Source organism: Barbatula barbatula (assembly GCF_947034865.1).
Source record: "Barbatula barbatula genome assembly, chromosome: 11".
Taxonomy (NCBI): domain Eukaryota; kingdom Metazoa; phylum Chordata; class Actinopteri; order Cypriniformes; family Nemacheilidae; genus Barbatula; species Barbatula barbatula.
In genome coordinates this window covers 17,486,350-17,502,558 of record NC_136774.1, presented here as the reverse complement: position 1 = coordinate 17,502,558, position 16,209 = coordinate 17,486,350, and the positions used below count along the sequence as shown (strand labels likewise).

General features: G+C 40.4%; 1 protein-coding gene across 3 annotated transcripts; it reads left to right on the top strand.

Annotated features, from left to right (window-relative positions):
- The first annotated feature begins 1,876 nt into the window (after positions 1 to 1,876).
- mknk2b (MAPK interacting serine/threonine kinase 2b) lies at positions 1,877 to 14,454 on the top strand. Of its 3 annotated transcripts, none has more exons than XR_013787354.1 (15): positions 1,998 to 2,104; positions 2,707 to 2,887; positions 3,161 to 3,251; positions 3,390 to 3,491; positions 3,653 to 3,750; positions 5,444 to 5,523; positions 5,674 to 5,747; positions 5,897 to 6,001; positions 6,347 to 6,402; positions 6,606 to 6,701; positions 9,595 to 9,789; positions 11,273 to 11,437; positions 11,525 to 11,565; positions 11,648 to 12,290; positions 12,842 to 14,454. XR_013787354.1 is itself a non-coding variant. In XM_079468453.1 (14 exons), exons 2-14 carry the CDS (start codon positions 2,837 to 2,839, stop codon positions 11,919 to 11,921), a joined length of 1,428 nt encoding a protein of 475 aa, XP_079324579.1. In that variant the 5' UTR covers positions 1,877 to 2,104; positions 2,707 to 2,836; the 3' UTR covers positions 11,922 to 14,454. The 3 variants fall into 3 exon arrangements, 1 of the variants encoding a protein (XP_079324579.1); XR_013787355.1 differs by having other exon boundaries at positions 11,648 to 12,301; positions 12,848 to 14,454; XM_079468453.1 differs by having other exon boundaries at positions 1,877 to 2,104; positions 11,648 to 14,454.
- Positions 14,455 to 16,209: the final 1,755 nt, after the last annotated feature.

Genomic DNA, 16,209 nt, shown 5'->3' with positions numbered 1-16,209 from the left:
GTGTGAATAAATCTTAATTGTGTGTATGTTTGAGCTGACTACTTGGAAAAACTACACACCCTTGATGTAACAGAATCTTGTGCAGAAGACCTTACACATCCACACACACTTGTACACTTTCTTTCTCCCCTTTGCAAACACACACTCACACTTCACCTTCTTTTACAAACACCTCTCTTTCTCACTTTCCCCACGACTCTTCCCTCGTTAAAATGTATTGCACCACACATTAGTATGTTAATCCATTGCTCGTATTGTGAATAAATCACATTTTACAGAATAACCGACTAACACACTAAACTTCAGATTAACCACCCAACATACATATGCTTCTGTTATTCACTATAAAAGGAATTCCTATGGAGAGTCTGAATGCCTTTCGGAACCTTTGCGATGGCCCCACTAATATGTTAACCCAGAGTACCCTCTGCCCCTCCTCAATCACGTGGGTTGTTTTCAACATATCTTGGCATTTCATCATGTGCTTCTCCTTTCCCTGCACTGAACTTTGCGTGATCTTTAGTGCTGTTTTCATGGCTGAATATATAGGCCAAAACAAACATGGAGAGGACAGACAGACAGACAGATATAAAAGAGGGAGAGTCACATAATGTACCCCGAACTCTACAATTGGCATTGATCGCTTTAAAACAACATCAATAAAGATAAGACTAGAAAATAAAGCCTGGGCCATTTGGTAGAAGAATATATCAATGTTTGACACATCCTTGCGAGTTCTGGAAAATAATGCTATTAACACATTTTGCCAAACACCAGACACAACCTACACTGAAATTACTTTGGGCATAGTTCATTCAGAAATAAACATTCTTTCATCATTTATTTACCTTCATGTCTGACCCAAAACCTGACTTTTTCACATTTAAAACACAAAATGTCTTAGCTCATCAATTGGGGCCAATGTTATTTGGTCACCAACATTCTACAAAATATCTTCTTTTTTATGTTCTGTGAAAGAAATAAAGTCATACAGGTTTGGAATAATATAAAGGTGAGTAAACGATGAAAGAATGTTCATTTTTGGATGAACTATCCCATTCCAGTCTGGCGATCAGATCTCAGCTATTTCATTTCACTTATTCAAAGGATCAAATTCATAAAGGCTTCATTAACACCAACACGAGGATCATTTGCTCAGACTGTCCACCTATCTCAGCTTAGCATGTCTGTAAAATGTGCTGGTGTCCCATCCGGGTGTGTCAGCCGCCTGTCCGTGGATTCCAACATGCCCACTATCTATATTGGGATTCCACCCTGTTAAGGAAAATGTGAAAGTTTAATCAACATGATACAATTACACGTAGAAACAATTTAATCGAGTATTTTACACTATTAATACAAAACTATAAAGTTGTTTATTCAGTAGGCCTACAGAATAATGGCACAAATCCAAATACTACAGCGTGACTGCTACGAATGTTAGCATAAAACGTCATGTGAGGGAAATGCACAAGAATATTATTTCCTGGTCATTAATTCTGTAATAATCATATACAAAACCTTGTTAGCTTTGAAATAGTCATGACAGAAAACGGGTTCAGACCAGTTGTCGAGAAATTGTAATTCAAGATTAGTCATTTGGGAAATTTGACAGTTCATTTGGCTGTTGCAGAATGTTGCATCAGGCAAAATGAATCCAGTTCGCCTTTACACGATGTGTTGATGTCGTTTTAATTTACATAACGGACATGAATGTGTCCTCAAAATAATAATATGTAGATTGTCACCATTCTGTTTATAATGTGTTTTATTCTTTTAGGGAAACATACGAATGCAGCTCCCATTCTCCTCAGTCTCTAATCATAACATTCGTCATCAGCTCACGTGATCTCTCGCTCAATCGGTCTCTCTGCTTGATGTGTGGAGTGCGAGTGAGAGAGTGGTACGTGTTTACGGGGAACAGGGGGCGGGTCTAACTGAAAGGAGGTGGGAAGGGGCGTGAGATTATAAAGCCCAGCGTCGCCGTGTGCATTTTTGTACCTTCCAAACGTTTAGCCCAAACACCCACGGCCTCCATCTGCTGCTCTCGAAGCAGAGGCTCATACGACGGCGTCAAGCCTGGAGCTTTAAAGACAACAACGGGGTAAGGACGAGCTTTACATTCGACTGATACCTCGGGCTTTTCGATTTGCGGTGACGTTACGTTAACGTTTGACGAGCGGACGGGATAACGTCATGGTTTTTTTTATTTGAGAGGACGCAGTGCAACGGTCGGATTTAGTCCATGTTACCACATCTCAGGAAATTTGTAGAAGTCACCATTGCAGTTGACGTTCATTTTCACATTATCTAACGTAGGTTACTTTTAATGATGTTTTAGTTTATTCCGACCCGTCTTTATGCTGGTGGACTTATTGCAGACGCGTTGTGTTTTGGAGTCATTCGATTCATTTGAATCACTCGGTTGAACTTGCTCGCGTGCACATTGGTCGCGTAAAGAACGTAACGCGAGTATTTTGGCAACCTTTGCGACATTTTCTATCGAAGTTATTCTCCGCACAAATCTCCTGGGCATGTCTTCCTGCCCGTGACATGCCTGTACTGGGTCTTATTGTTTCGCTTTGGTTCGTGACGGTTTAAAATGGCAGCTTTATAAATAAAGTTGTGTCGTTTTTTTACCAGTTTAAGTGCAAAGTTTTAACTGACGTTACCTGTTTTACAATGCATTGTCATTTTCATTCGCAGTTTTCCCGTTTAAAGCGCCACGGTTCGCAAGACATTGGATTAGCTGAGTGAGATCGATCACTGAAGCTAAAACCACCGTTGTTGACCGCCAGCCCACCAGTCCAAACAAAGTCCCATAAATCAGGACAAAATGGTCCAGAACAAGATCACCGAGGTTACCGGATTCCATCGCTCCTTTAAGGTGAGTGTATGGCTTCATTTTGGTGTACATTAAAATAAACACGGATTTATATCTACTGCGATTTAGGAGATGATGCTGATTTCATGACGCAGGGTTGTTTAAACATTAATCCCAGTTCAAGAACGCTCTTACCTGAATATGTATCTGTTGGACTTTAAACCATAAATAGGTCAACGATTGCAATTTAATTCGGAAATGTGTTTTGTATGCTAATGACGAAGTCCATTGATTTTACACCCAATACATATGAGCAAAATATTTTTTTATGTCCAGGGGCAAAATCCATTTGAATCAGAGGAATTTACCAAAAACGGATCCAATCTTCTTGACACGGCCTTCAATTTCGATTGTTCCGCCCGACATGGTATATTGTTGTACCTAATATATTACAAATTATGTGAATAAATACGATCTTATTAAACATAAGTATATCTCACTGCCACTTTGCATATGTGAGTGTTTATAGCCAACACTGGAATTTACTCTCTGTCCTTTTAATCAGACATACTATCCAGTCAGCCCATCGACATCCCAGACGCCAAGAAGAGAAACAAGAAGAAAAAGAGATGCAGAGCAACGGACAGCTTCTCAGGGCGATTTGAGGGTGAGTTGCAAGTGTTTGCATATCAAATGGGATGACGATTTTGAATTTTTGCATCTTGATGTCCTTGTGACTAACATGTAAATGTGTCATTTGATATTATTGTAGTTTGAGGCTCACAGTGGGTTCAGTAATTCTAACAATTGTTTTTGTTTTGATTCCAGATGTATATAAACTGCAGGATGAGGTGCTGGGGGAAGGGGCCTACGCCAGGGTCGAAACCTGCATCAACCAAATCACCCATAAAGAATATGCTGTGAAGGTGAGACGCTTTGTATATCTTGAAATAAGTTAAATTCAACAAGCTAAGCTTTCACGTACATGTCAACAAACAGGCATCTATGTCTGATATGGTACTCGACGGCTATTGTTAGAAAGGACTTTCCCTTTGAAGAAGTGTGTTTGGTTACAGGGAACGAGATTTACTCCTTTGGCAGGCATACGTGACTGTAGTTGTTTTGTGCAGACTGGCACTGTTGCATGCGGTTGGAGAGGGCATGTAAGATTCCTACAAGCTGAGGATGGTGAGCTCATGAATACGGGCTGTCTGTGAATGACCCTCCTCTGAAATGGGATAACTGTAATATTCTCAATGTTTTCAATCTAAAAACATTTTTTTTTGAGTTTGTGTAGTTAATTCATGGTCAACTGTAGTTTGTCTTGGTATTTTGTACTATACAGAGATTTGTTCTAGTTCTCAGAAACCGTTGTTTGAACAACAAGCCGCTCTATTGTGTCGGCGCCAGAAGTTAAGGTACAGGCTTATAGGAAAGACTTCATTGTTTATGTTAGACCGGATAGAAGGTCGACCAATCAGAGAGTTGGAACAGAAACATCCTTTACCGTTCATCACTCTCATTGGCTGGTAGAATGTACAGCGTCGAGAACATTCTGTACTGACAAGTCGACCAAAACATAAACCTCAATAGGGGGGTGGGGTATAGGGTGGAGTTATGTCCTGAAAGTGTTTACCTAGTTTCTCTTTTCTTTTCTTTTTTTGCCATCTGCAGAACTTCGAACCAAGTGTGTGTTGTGAAATGAACATTGTGTGCCCAGGGACATTTTATTTGAGGAAGCTGAAATATTGTGAAACTTAGATTGTTTTGGATTGTTTAAATTCTTTATTTAGCGACCTTCAAAATATTTTCCATATTACTTGAGAGCTCTTCATGTTCTTATCTATACTAAAGTGGTCTTAATCCCCACATTTCGCTGGCTTAAAGTAATTTAGCTCACAAAGACAATGTTATTTAGGGATGTGTCTTGGTCCCTCGGGGGTGTTGTATCATTACAAGCATTAGGTCCGTCAATGCTGGGATGGGTTTCAGACAAATTTGGCATGGCGCTTGCTGTGACAAAATTATAGGTTGGTTTAAATGCAGAAACTTAGTTCATTCTGTCGCCACATGCTTCTGGTTCCTCTGAGCATGTACCCTATAATTTTTTGCAGCGAGGATTGATTGCTGACTCAGCTGTGGAGCAGCAGCACTGGGGTTTTTGGGAATGTGCTGGCCCACATGCCTCATTCTCAACCCTGATGCACATTTGTACGCTTGCATGCTATGCTCTCAATAGCGACACTAATCCAGAGAGTTGAACAAATCGTGCGCACATGCAGATTCTGAGAATTAGGCCTTGTGATTTCATTGTAGACTGTTAGTTTGACCTGTCAGGTAGTGTGATTCCTATTTAGTTTAGTGACGGGGTGACTGCGTAAACTGTTGAGTTGTTTTAACTAGAATATAGGTTATATTTTGTTTCTATGTAGATATGTGGTGGATTGGACTGGTTTATGTCTGGAATCGTGTAAAACTTAAAGTGCTACAATTATTTAGGAAGGTCATTTGTAACCGAGACGGTAACAATAGGGGGAGGTTTCAAAGGTCTGTTGTCACCTCCTAGTGTTGCCCATTTCATTCGGCTTTGATCCTAACCTACGATTTTTTTCACTACAGATAATTGAGAAGAGGCCAGGACACAGCAGGAGTCGTGTTTTTCGAGAGGTGGAAATGCTGTACCAGTGCCAGGGCCACAGGTAAGACTGTTATCAGCCTGTTCATCCTTGTATACATTTAATCCTTATGCGTCGGTTTAATGACGCCTGAAGAAACTTGTGTACGTGTTATTTTTAAGGTTGTTTCGTTGACTTTTGTCACTCGACGCTAGTCTTTTGTTTACCCAACAGAAATATTTTGGAGCTCGTTGAATTCTTTGAGGAAGAGGACAAGTTTTACCTCGTGTTTGAGAAGCTGAGAGGAGGTACGTGCAGTTTCTGTAGTGTTGTGTTTCTTATGAGAAACATTACCCAGACTCCCCCGGGTGCTAGGTAATTGAATAGAGAGCCTGTTGTATTGACTGGAACCAAAAGATTGTGTGATCTGTTGTTGACGCGTAACCTTACGTTTTAGGCTCTGTCTTGGCACACATTCACAAGAGGAGATACTTCAGCGAGCAGGAAGCTAGCATTGTGGTCCAAGAGATTGCAAGTGCACTGGACTTCCTTCATAACAAAGGTATGAGAAGACTGTTGGGGAGGGGCGAGTAAGGGTTGAGAAGTGTAGATAAGGAGATGATGTTTCACATTGGGGGTTTCTGGGACTAGTGAGAGACGGGGTCACTGGAAATCAAGTTTGTATTTCATGTGTTAGGTTGAAGGATGTGCATTTCTATGAGCATATCATATGTATTAATCCTGTCAGTACGTATGGGGGAGGGGATGCCCCACTAAATATAGCGGCACCAGGCAGCAGTCTGTATTGGAAACATTTCCTCACAATGATCGCTTTGCCCCATCGACAATCTTCACTTAGTTTGAATTCCACAAAGCTAACATGTGACTTTCATTTGTGTACTTGCAGGTATGGCCCACAGAGACCTGAAGCCTGAAAACATCTTGTGTGAATATAAGGACAGGGTAAGATTTACATTCGCTCGTCTCTGTAGTCTCATTCAAAGTATATTTTGCATTTGTGGTTTAGGCGATTTGATAAGAGAGTCTGAGGTTTTAGCATTTCCAGTCACGGTGTAAACATTCAACAAACATGCCTGCCAATTGTGGTCAGTCATTTCCAAGCACAAGTTTATGATCTGATTTTCCCGTTTGTGTGTTTCTTGTAGATTTCACCTGTGAAGATCTGCGATTTTGATCTGGGCAGTGGAATTAAACTCAATAGTGACAGTTCACCCATCTCCACTCCAGAGCTCCTCACTCCAGTAAGTGTGACCTTTGTTCTTGTCTGCTTTATTTTTTTATCTTCTGGCACTGGCTACAGATTTTACCTGACCAAATGTTATTAAGTTCAAAGGAGAAACAGATTGGAAACTTGTTGTTGCTGGGAGAATGGATAAGGTGTGCACTTTCAGTGTCGTTGCTTATCTGGGGTTGCTGCTTTAATGCTATTGGTTGGCTTTGGGTGGTGTCATTGATGTACCTTGTTCTGATTGGCTGGTTTTAATCATTGTAAAAAAGGGCACAGTGAAACTTTAAAGAGGTCATTATAGTTCAGTCATTACTCTGTTTTCTCTGATATAAGGACCACATCTTTATCTACATCCTTGCACTGTACTTATCATTACTGTATCTTGTGAACAAGATGGTGTACAATCTTAATGCAATCACATGTTTTTTAATACAAGACATTGAGATTGTGTTTGTGAGAGATCCCAAAATGGTAGAGTTAACGTTTAAGATATTTTTTATAAACTTGTGAAGAGGACCGTGGTCGTCTTTTTGGAAAAAGTGAAATCTGTCAGGAACAAAAACATTTAGTTTCGACATTCCTGAAATGACTTGTGCTGTGTAATTCACATGACGACTTTTTGTGAAAGAACAGTTAATTTCATTCTTAAACTTGCACCCGGTGTTTGTTTCTTATATAATTTTGACCATTCCTGCCTTGCCACTTTTTGCCAGACTGCTCGACGGGAACAGAAGTTAAACGCAAACAAACATTTCAGGCTTCTATGCTTCAATTTCCTCACATACCGCCCCCCTTCGGCACTGCGTTTCTCTTTGTTTTTGTCTCGCTGGATTTCCTCAAGCCTGTCTGGGCATTAGTCTTTCGATTCGAGTCACCCCCACTCCTAGCAACTGCTCTGCGATTGGTCTGATAAGAGGGAGGTTGAAAGGGGGAGGAGCATCTAGTGTGTTCTGGTCATGCACTCAACATGTTTTTCTTGGCTACGATCCAAGAGATCTTATCTATATTTTAGTCCCTGAGTAGATCGCAACCCTTTTGTTGTTTAAGTTTGTCTCTTTAACGAACTAGGGTGTTTCTTATTGTTCCAATTGTTACAGTTAAAGTAAGCATATAACGTTTTTGTTGTTGTATTGTGTAACTTATGCAATAAAAACTACTAGGAAGTCTTGATTTTTCTGGGAAATGCAATTTGCACTGTTTCTGCAGGATATAACCACAGGGGAAATTCAGCTATCTATGTATAGTTGAGTCGCTCACATAGTTGAAGTATGCCTTCGTACCAGCCACAAAAAGCCCTCAAGCGTGTTTGTCACCGAACTCGGAAAGTCCCACGTATAATTTACCAAGAACTGTCCGATGCTAGTCCTCATGTGGCTGCATGCAGCAATTGCGTTAGCCAAATAAATGATGCAACGTTATGCTAGTTTTGCATCTGAAGTTTGTCTTTAAACAGTCACTTATTCCATAAGACAGCGATCGTATCCAAGGCATGTTTAAAATATAGGTACACAAAAAGGGTTGGTTACAGACTGGAGAGCAGTGTTTGTTACCAGATAGGCCTGTCTGGATTAGTGTGTTGTGAGAGTCTTTGTTCAGGAGTGGGGGTGATGTGAAGTGTTCTCTTGAATGTGAGGGTGTTGAGAGATGGCGAATGAAAACAGCCGTGTTGATGGGGGTTGGGTGCAACAGTGGGAGCTTTTGTCTGCCTTAGGATTCCTGCACTGCGAAATAGCATTACATAAGTGTGTTTGGAGGCGGAGCTTAGGCGGCAGCTGGACTAAGGGTAACAAAAGACCGGCAGTGCAGACAGACTGCTGCTTTAACCTCAAAGGGAACGAACTGAAGCATGACCCATGTTTTTCTTGAACACCTGAGAAAACATTGAATGTGGGGTGTGGGTAAAACCAGCGTTTGTGGTTTTCAGCCTGCACGAGTCTACTCCGGAAATTCACATTTGTGTGATAATGTATGTATCTGCAGCAAGTTTAGATTGTTGTAGGAGTTAAATATTATTTACAAATGCACGAAGTTGCACAAAAGTGTCTGCTAAATGAATTCGTCTCGGGGGGGGGGGGGAATGTGATTTTGTAACACTGACCTCCGTTTCATAATTGTAGATGCTCAATGTAGCATTATAGCTCAACCTGCTGAGGGAAATTTAAAGAGCCCTTTTCTGCGGAACGTTCCAGAATCTCTTTTATCCTTTAACCAGCGAACTGCTCTCTCAAATGGTTTTATCCTGTTTGCTGTCAAAGATGTGTGTGTGTGTGTGTGTGTGTGTGTCATAAATGACCGTGTTGCTGTTATGTAATAAACAGTATGTGGGTTTTCTGGGACATACAATAATCTTTTTTCCTGTTCCAAACCGTGACCTAGTTTCAGGCAGAGGCGGATAGAGCCCGACCCAACAAAGCACTCTGAGCTTGCGGCTGAGCCCTCAAAACACGCCATGACTCACTTCCCCGCCTCTGTGACGTGACCGTCGTTACCGTGGTTACTTTGTTTCGAGGTTTTATGCGCCACACTGCATTTTCCATCTGGACTGCAGCAGTAAAAAGAGTCCAGGTTTGCGTGAGGTGCATCCTTAAGCAGTCAATTTGTTAATCTTGACAAACTGCCCACCCCTCCACGACCTTCTGTTCACCATTAGATTCTCACACAGTATGTCTCAGACGTGCTTGAGGGTCTACATGACGTTTGTCAGCTGAATGCAGCGTTTAGAAATTGAACTGCATAGAAGCGCATTCACAGTACAATACACAGTTTTCCAGTTCTCAGTTTGCTTTTTGTTTTCTCTTTGTTGTGCCACCCGAATCGACTACATGCGTTTGTGCCTTGTGACTGAGACAACACAGGTGGCAGTTGTTTGTTATTCTCAACCATATTTCCTTTTTCTTTTACTTTAGTGTGGTTCTGCAGAGTACATGGCCCCCGAAGTGGTGGAAGCCTTTAATGAGGAAGCCACCATCTACGATAAACGCTGTGACCTGTGGAGCCTGGGGGTCATCCTGTACATCATGCTGAGTGGGTACCCTCCCTTCGTGGGCTGCTGTGGAAGTGACTGCGGTTGGGAGAATGGAGAGCCTTGCCATGCGTGTCAGGTACATTGCCTACCCTTGTGATGTCACGTGACCATTTCAACTGTCACGATTATTAAATGATTATCTCATCTTGGTTGTTTGACCTCATCGTGTTTGTTTCGGATCATTGCAATTATTGGGCAACTCGATTGAAGACACAAAGGGGAGTTGTAGTGCCTGCATATTGCATATTTTAGTGTATATATTGTAACTGAAGTATGATAATACTGATAAAATGTACCAACAATCACTTAAAAAAACCTGTAGTACAATTCCATATTATTTAAGCTAATCTAAATGTGAAAACCAGCCTACCAACATTTCATGAACATCGAAAAATTGTATTGTTGTCTTGCAAGTTGGAAAAATACAGACTAGAAGCTTTTCTATAACTCATAAGATTTTACTGGTGGCTTCCATTCACTCCTGATCGAACTCGTTTTACGCGTATTTGGCGGCTCTATTATTGACATGTAAAACCCTAGACCTTAAATATATGATGACCCCATTTTGTAAGACATATATAATCTTATATTCAGAACAATGTGGTCATTTCAAAGCCAAATAAAGATATGTGAGAATTAAATGACAAAGCCCTAAAAATAAATTAATCATTATAACCGTCATTTATTAAAATGATTTATTAGACAATTAATAGTTATTCAAGTTTCGTAATCGTGACAGCCCTAGTGACCATGTGCACTACTATGAACAGATGTACAGTTAGGTCCATATATTTTTGGACACAGGCACAATTCTCTTCCATCTGTACCGTGAAGCGCCGTCCAATCAACTTTGCTGCATTCGGCTTAATCTGGGCAGATAGTATATTCCTATACACTTCAGAATCCATCCGGCTGCTTCTGTCTTCTGTCACATCATCAATAAACACCAGTGATCCAGTGCCACTGGAAGCCATGCATGCCCATGCCATCACACTGCCTCCACCATGTTTTACAGATGAAGTAGTATGCTTTGGATCATGAGCTGTCCCAAGCCTTCTCCATACTTTTTTCTTCCCATCATTTTGGTACAGGTTGATCTTCGTTTCATCCGTCCAAAGAATGCTTTTCCAGAACTGGTCAGGCTTTTTTAGGTGTTTTTTGGCAAAGTCTAATCTGGCCTTTCCATTCTTGATGCTTATTGTTTGCACCTTGTGGTGAACCCTCTGTATTTCCTCTCGTGGAGTCTTCTCTTGATTGTAGACTTTGACAATGACACTCCTACCTCCTGGAGGGTCTCCTTCACTTGGCTGGAATTTGTGAATGGGTTTTTCTTTACCAAGTAGAGAATCCTGCGATCATCAACCACTGTTGTCTTCCGTGGATGTCCAAGCCCATATCCATTATATCACTATAGCTTGAATAGGTTTAGGTAAAAACCTAACAAAAATAAAAGTTGTGCCTGTGTCCAAATATAAATGGACCTAACTATAGCTCTGGTTGATGTTTATATGAGATGAAATGTATAAAAAATAATAAATACATTTTCTTTTGTTCCTCAGAACACCTTGTTTGAGAGCATCCAGGAGGGCAAGTATGAGTTCCCAGAGAAAGAATGGGCTCACATTTCCTACAACGCCAAAGACCTCATTTCCAAACTGCTCGTACGGGACGCCAAGAAACGTCTCAGTGCCGCTCAGGTTCTCCAGCACCCCTGGGTACAAGGGGTAAGAAGCTCTGATGTTTTCTTGTTTACTTGAATTAACTTTTTTGCAACTTTTTTTTTATTTGAACTTTCTTCCTCGTTTCTCCAGGGTGCTCTTGATTGTCTCCTCTCGTCCATCCTGCCGCAAAGGTGAGTTTTTTTTTTACCAGTTCATGATGCATGTAGTAGCTTCAAATGTCATTCTAACTTTATCTCTCCCGCACGCCCACAGGAATAGCAGCACTAAGGACTTAACCTTCTTTGCTGGCAAGGCAGTTGCCATGAACCGTCAACTTGCCAAGCAGGATGACCTGGAGGAGCAGCAACAGCAGGACTCTCCTCAGGTGGTCACGGCCGGTGCCTCATCTATGCGCCTCTCCCCTCCCTCTAATTCCAAATTGGCCAAACGCAGACAGAGGAGCAGCATGCTGAAGAGAGGGCCTGTCTCCGCCTCTGAGCTCCGGCAGCTCCTGGCACCGCTGGTCATTGTGGGGGACTGTGCTTGATCGGTTGAGCTGGGCTCCCTGTACGGACAAACCAATGATCGAGTATTTTCTACCTTCACCCCTCTTTTTTTGCCTTGGTCCAATTGAAACCGAACTCTTTCCTAAAGTCCTAAAATTTGGGAGTCTGCCTGTCCTAAAGTCTGTTTGTCGGTTCCACCGGTGCAAGTGCTTCTACAGCACTTTTGAGCAGCACTCGACAACCTGGGAACGACAGTCTACTCGACGTTCAGTTTAGGATACTGGGTTACAAGCATTTTAGGAATTTGTCAGAGCATAAAATACCAGCTCTCGCACACCAAAGGTCTAATACCCAAACCTCCTTTATGTGCTGCTTCCACGTTACAACTGGATTCACTGTGAATTTTCTCTGTGAGAGAGAAGTTTGTTCGTTTCAGGATTGTTCCTCCTGTATGCGTGCGAGCATTATACTCTCCCTCCCCTTCTGCAGATGCTAGTTGGCGCTCGGGCAATGCGGATGAAGGCTGTTATGACTTGTTTTATTTTAGTGGAGATCTCGTCTAAGTGAAGTTCTGGATAGTGCCTCATAGCCTTCAATTCATTTCTTCGGTAAAGTAATCCCCTGATTTAGGAATACCAGCATCTTTTGTTAAGCACTTTAGTGCCATTTCAGTGCCAGAGTGTACATTTCTAATTCATACTTGCAGATTGCCCCGGTATTCTTTCCAGACGTTTTCTGTAATGTGAGGGTTTCACTTTGCAAACCTAATTGGCATGATAGATTCATCCCTCCCAATGTCCAAGAGGCCACAACGGTGAAAACATTAAAGCACAAAAAGGTTCTAGTAGTTGGTGGTTTGACAAGCACATGTTTGCCAGTATGGCTAGATGAATGATGACAGTTGGCATCAGGGAGTAAAGGCTTGAAAGTGGACAGTTGTGATTTATAAATAGGAGGGGAGGGAGAGATTCTTTTCAAATAACACTTAAAAACTGAAAAAAAAAATGGAAAAGCATTCCAGGAAAAAGTATTTAAAAAAAATGAAGTCTTCCAAGACAATGTAGCTGTTTTTTATGTGTTAATGGTTGACTCCAACTCAGAGTGTGCCACACTGATGTTTCGAACTTTGTTTAACTTTTTATTGAAAGAATATTCTATTTTTTTTTTACAAAGGTGCTGTTCAGGTGGAACGTTATATTTTTCTTTTTGTATAATTTTTGTTTCTTATTGCTGTTGATTTATATGCTGTAACGCGAGCGAGTGTATGTGACTAGAGAGGGCGAAATTGCAAGCAGAAACGGAAGGAAATGAAGAGCGAGGCTGATCTGCAGGTCTGTTGTTCAAATGTTTTTGTTCTTGCTTTCAAAGTGACTTTTCGGGGTTGTTTAATCTTCCATTTTCCTCTGTAATAGTGCTTGATGGTTTTCATGAGATGCAACAAATTTTGCCATAGGGTCTGGGAGTGCTGATCTTGGATCAGCTTTAGCCATTTACACGCTAACTCGTACGACACAAGCATAGATCACTTGCCTCTCAGAGGCTTTGAAATCGACAAGCATTAGTATCATCATTGGGAGTTTGGATTGCTCAAGTGTAAGATCCTGTTGAATGTTTTCAGCGAATCACCAGTTCTGCCGTGTGGTCCTCTGAAATATATGAAACCTGATGGCAGTCCTTGGTTTTGAAGAACCCATTATGCTGATTATGACACTGATTGTAACCTTTATTGATTTTCTTTATTACTTTGAAAATGTTTTTACAGATGCATCTTTTGTGGGGGTTTTATGTCTTATAGTAAGACTTGAATTGTATGTACAGCGGTTTCCTCGTGTTTTGTTCAGGAAACTTCTTTGCTACAATGAGTATGTACAAATGGAAAACCGAAGCGTTCTTAAGCTAGATTTAAAGCAATCTTTAAAGGTCTGGAAATACCATTTCCGATACTTCTCCAGTATTTTTGTCTTTTTTTTTTTTGCTTTATATTGCCGATATCTCAGATATTTGGGTTTGGATTTTCTGAAGTGTCTGTGGCACTTGGTATATCCTCAAAGCCCCTGTGCCTCTGACAAAAGATTCACCTCTGTTTAAGAGGAGTTATGGGTTGCCTTGTATTAACAAATCTGACTTCTATTCTCTAGATTTATTTTTTGGGGTGTGTAGAATGAACTGCAAATGCGAACAATGTTCTTGTTTTACACAGCCCAAAATTAGCCATTGCAAAACTAATGTAAGATATTGTAGTATTACCCAACGTCCCACCCAAAGTTTCTTGGGATAAGAGTATTCAGGTACACACGAATAGATTATTTTATCCTCAATATGTGACCCTCTAGCCTGAAAGCTATTGTTTTTGAAGCACTGTTTGTCTGTTTCGAAATTCCAAAATTTGTCCTAAATACAAATTGGGGTAAAAATCACCTGAGACGACATGGGTATTGATTTAAGAAGCACTTTACTGTACCATGTGGCTGATTGCAATTCACTCGAAGCTAAATTTATGACTATTGTTGCAGAATTTTGTATTGTTTTGTACAAAACAAACCGACAAAACACAATAAAATGCTTTGAACATCATCGTTTCTTTTGTTATCCTTTCAAAGTGGTTTGTGGTCTCTGCAAAAGCTGAACTTTATCAATCCACCACTGCTTGTGTTCAGACTCATGAGGCTTGTATCACATGCTGGAACTGCAAGTATTGATGCTGCCAGGCTCAATCTCTTAGACAAGCTTCCCTTGAAGCAACAATCCTATTGACATAATCATGGCTGTGTCCGTCACCTGAGCATGAGTCACATGATGTATCACCTTACTAAGTCAACATCGTTAGAGCCAAGTGTGCTGATATTTCACATGAGCTTGCCAAGGCCGGTTTCTGCTTAAACAGCATCTGATTCAAACACACTGTAAAAGCCAGTCAGCCCATGGCTGCTATGGAGACCACAGAGCAGCATAGCAATCTACTGTAAAAGTGTGGGCTGAACATGCAGAGGAAAGTGAGCCAGTAAGCTGTTTGGATCACACTAATGTCAATCTGTTCTCGCAAATGTGAGGCTGAATAAAAAGAGGGTTTGTGTGCTGGCCCAATGCAATTTTATTATATTATTTTGTCATATATGAACATTATTGATACACGAGGAAAAATATTTTTATGAAAAAATATTGAGGGTTTTCAGAAATGTATGTATAAAATATAGAAAGTGTACTTTAAGTAGAAAAACACGTTTATATAGTTATTATTTAGCATTATTAAAATGGAAACGGCGCCTGCGGTTTTGCACGTTATAAAGATATAATTCGTAGGCCCATTTTACGATTGAATGTCTCCCTCTAGTGTTTGTTTTCTATATGATAAACAGGGACGGGCTCTTTATTTAGGCGATCACATGCTGTCTCTCTATTATAATAAGTAATTATATATGTAAGAATACAGTGCATATTAATATTACTGTTAAATGCAAGTGGTGCAAAAATATGTTGAATAAGTTCAGTCGAGCTTTAACAGCTTTAAAGAGACGCCCGAAGTAAACATGTGTTCAGATTGTGCTTTGTATATATACAGTATGTCATTTTCTTCAAGCATACTGAGCTCGTCGGAAGAGAGTAAGAGAAGACTCCGTCTGAAAAGCAAACGTACTTATATGATTTGTTAAATGTGTGGATACATCATATGTCATTCAACAGCTCACGACTTCATCCATCACATCCAGTCTGTACTGTTTTAGACAATAGGCTATTGTGATTTAAGGCTAAAATACACTACAAGACTTTTTCGCAGATTTTCAGTCTGGACTTGTTTCAGAAAGTCTGTACCGGTCTGCAGATTTCATAATTTAGTGTTTGTATCTGAAACTTTCAAAACGTCTGCAAGTGTATGATGTCTAATTTAAAAAATATCAGTATTTTAGTGTATTCTAGTCATTCGATCACCGATGACATCTGTGGTGCTTGTGCTTATGCATACCTAAGTCACTTGCACTATTTTAGTCTAAATTATTATCTGTTCATATCCACCTGTACATTAATGTTCATAGTATATAGTCATCTGTATATATTTTTCATAGTATATACCTACTGTCATATTTTCATAGAACACACCTACTGCAAAATATTTTTATAGTCCATGCCCACTGTATTATATTCTCACTATTGTATTCTGTATTTATTCTAACTGTATATCCTGCACTTGCTAATTGCACTTCTGGTTAGACCTAAACTACATTTCGTTACACTGTACTTGTATATGTGTAATGACAATAAAGTTGAATCATCATCATCATCTAATCATCTTATGGGGTCTCTTATAGAAGATTCGATTCCTTGCCTCCGGAA

Bases quoted from the DNA above. Each gene is read 5' to 3' on its own strand.
- mknk2b (XM_079468453.1), top strand. From the start codon at position 2,837: ATGGTCCAGAACAAGATCACCGAGGTTACCGGATTCCATCGCTCCTTT. The intron at 5,524-5,673 runs GTAAGACTGTTA...TTTACCCAACAG, and splicing joins TACCAGTGCCAGGGCCACAG to AAATATTTTGGAGCTCGTTG. The intron at 9,790-11,272 runs GTACATTGCCTA...TTTGTTCCTCAG, and splicing joins AGCCTTGCCATGCGTGTCAG to AACACCTTGTTTGAGAGCAT.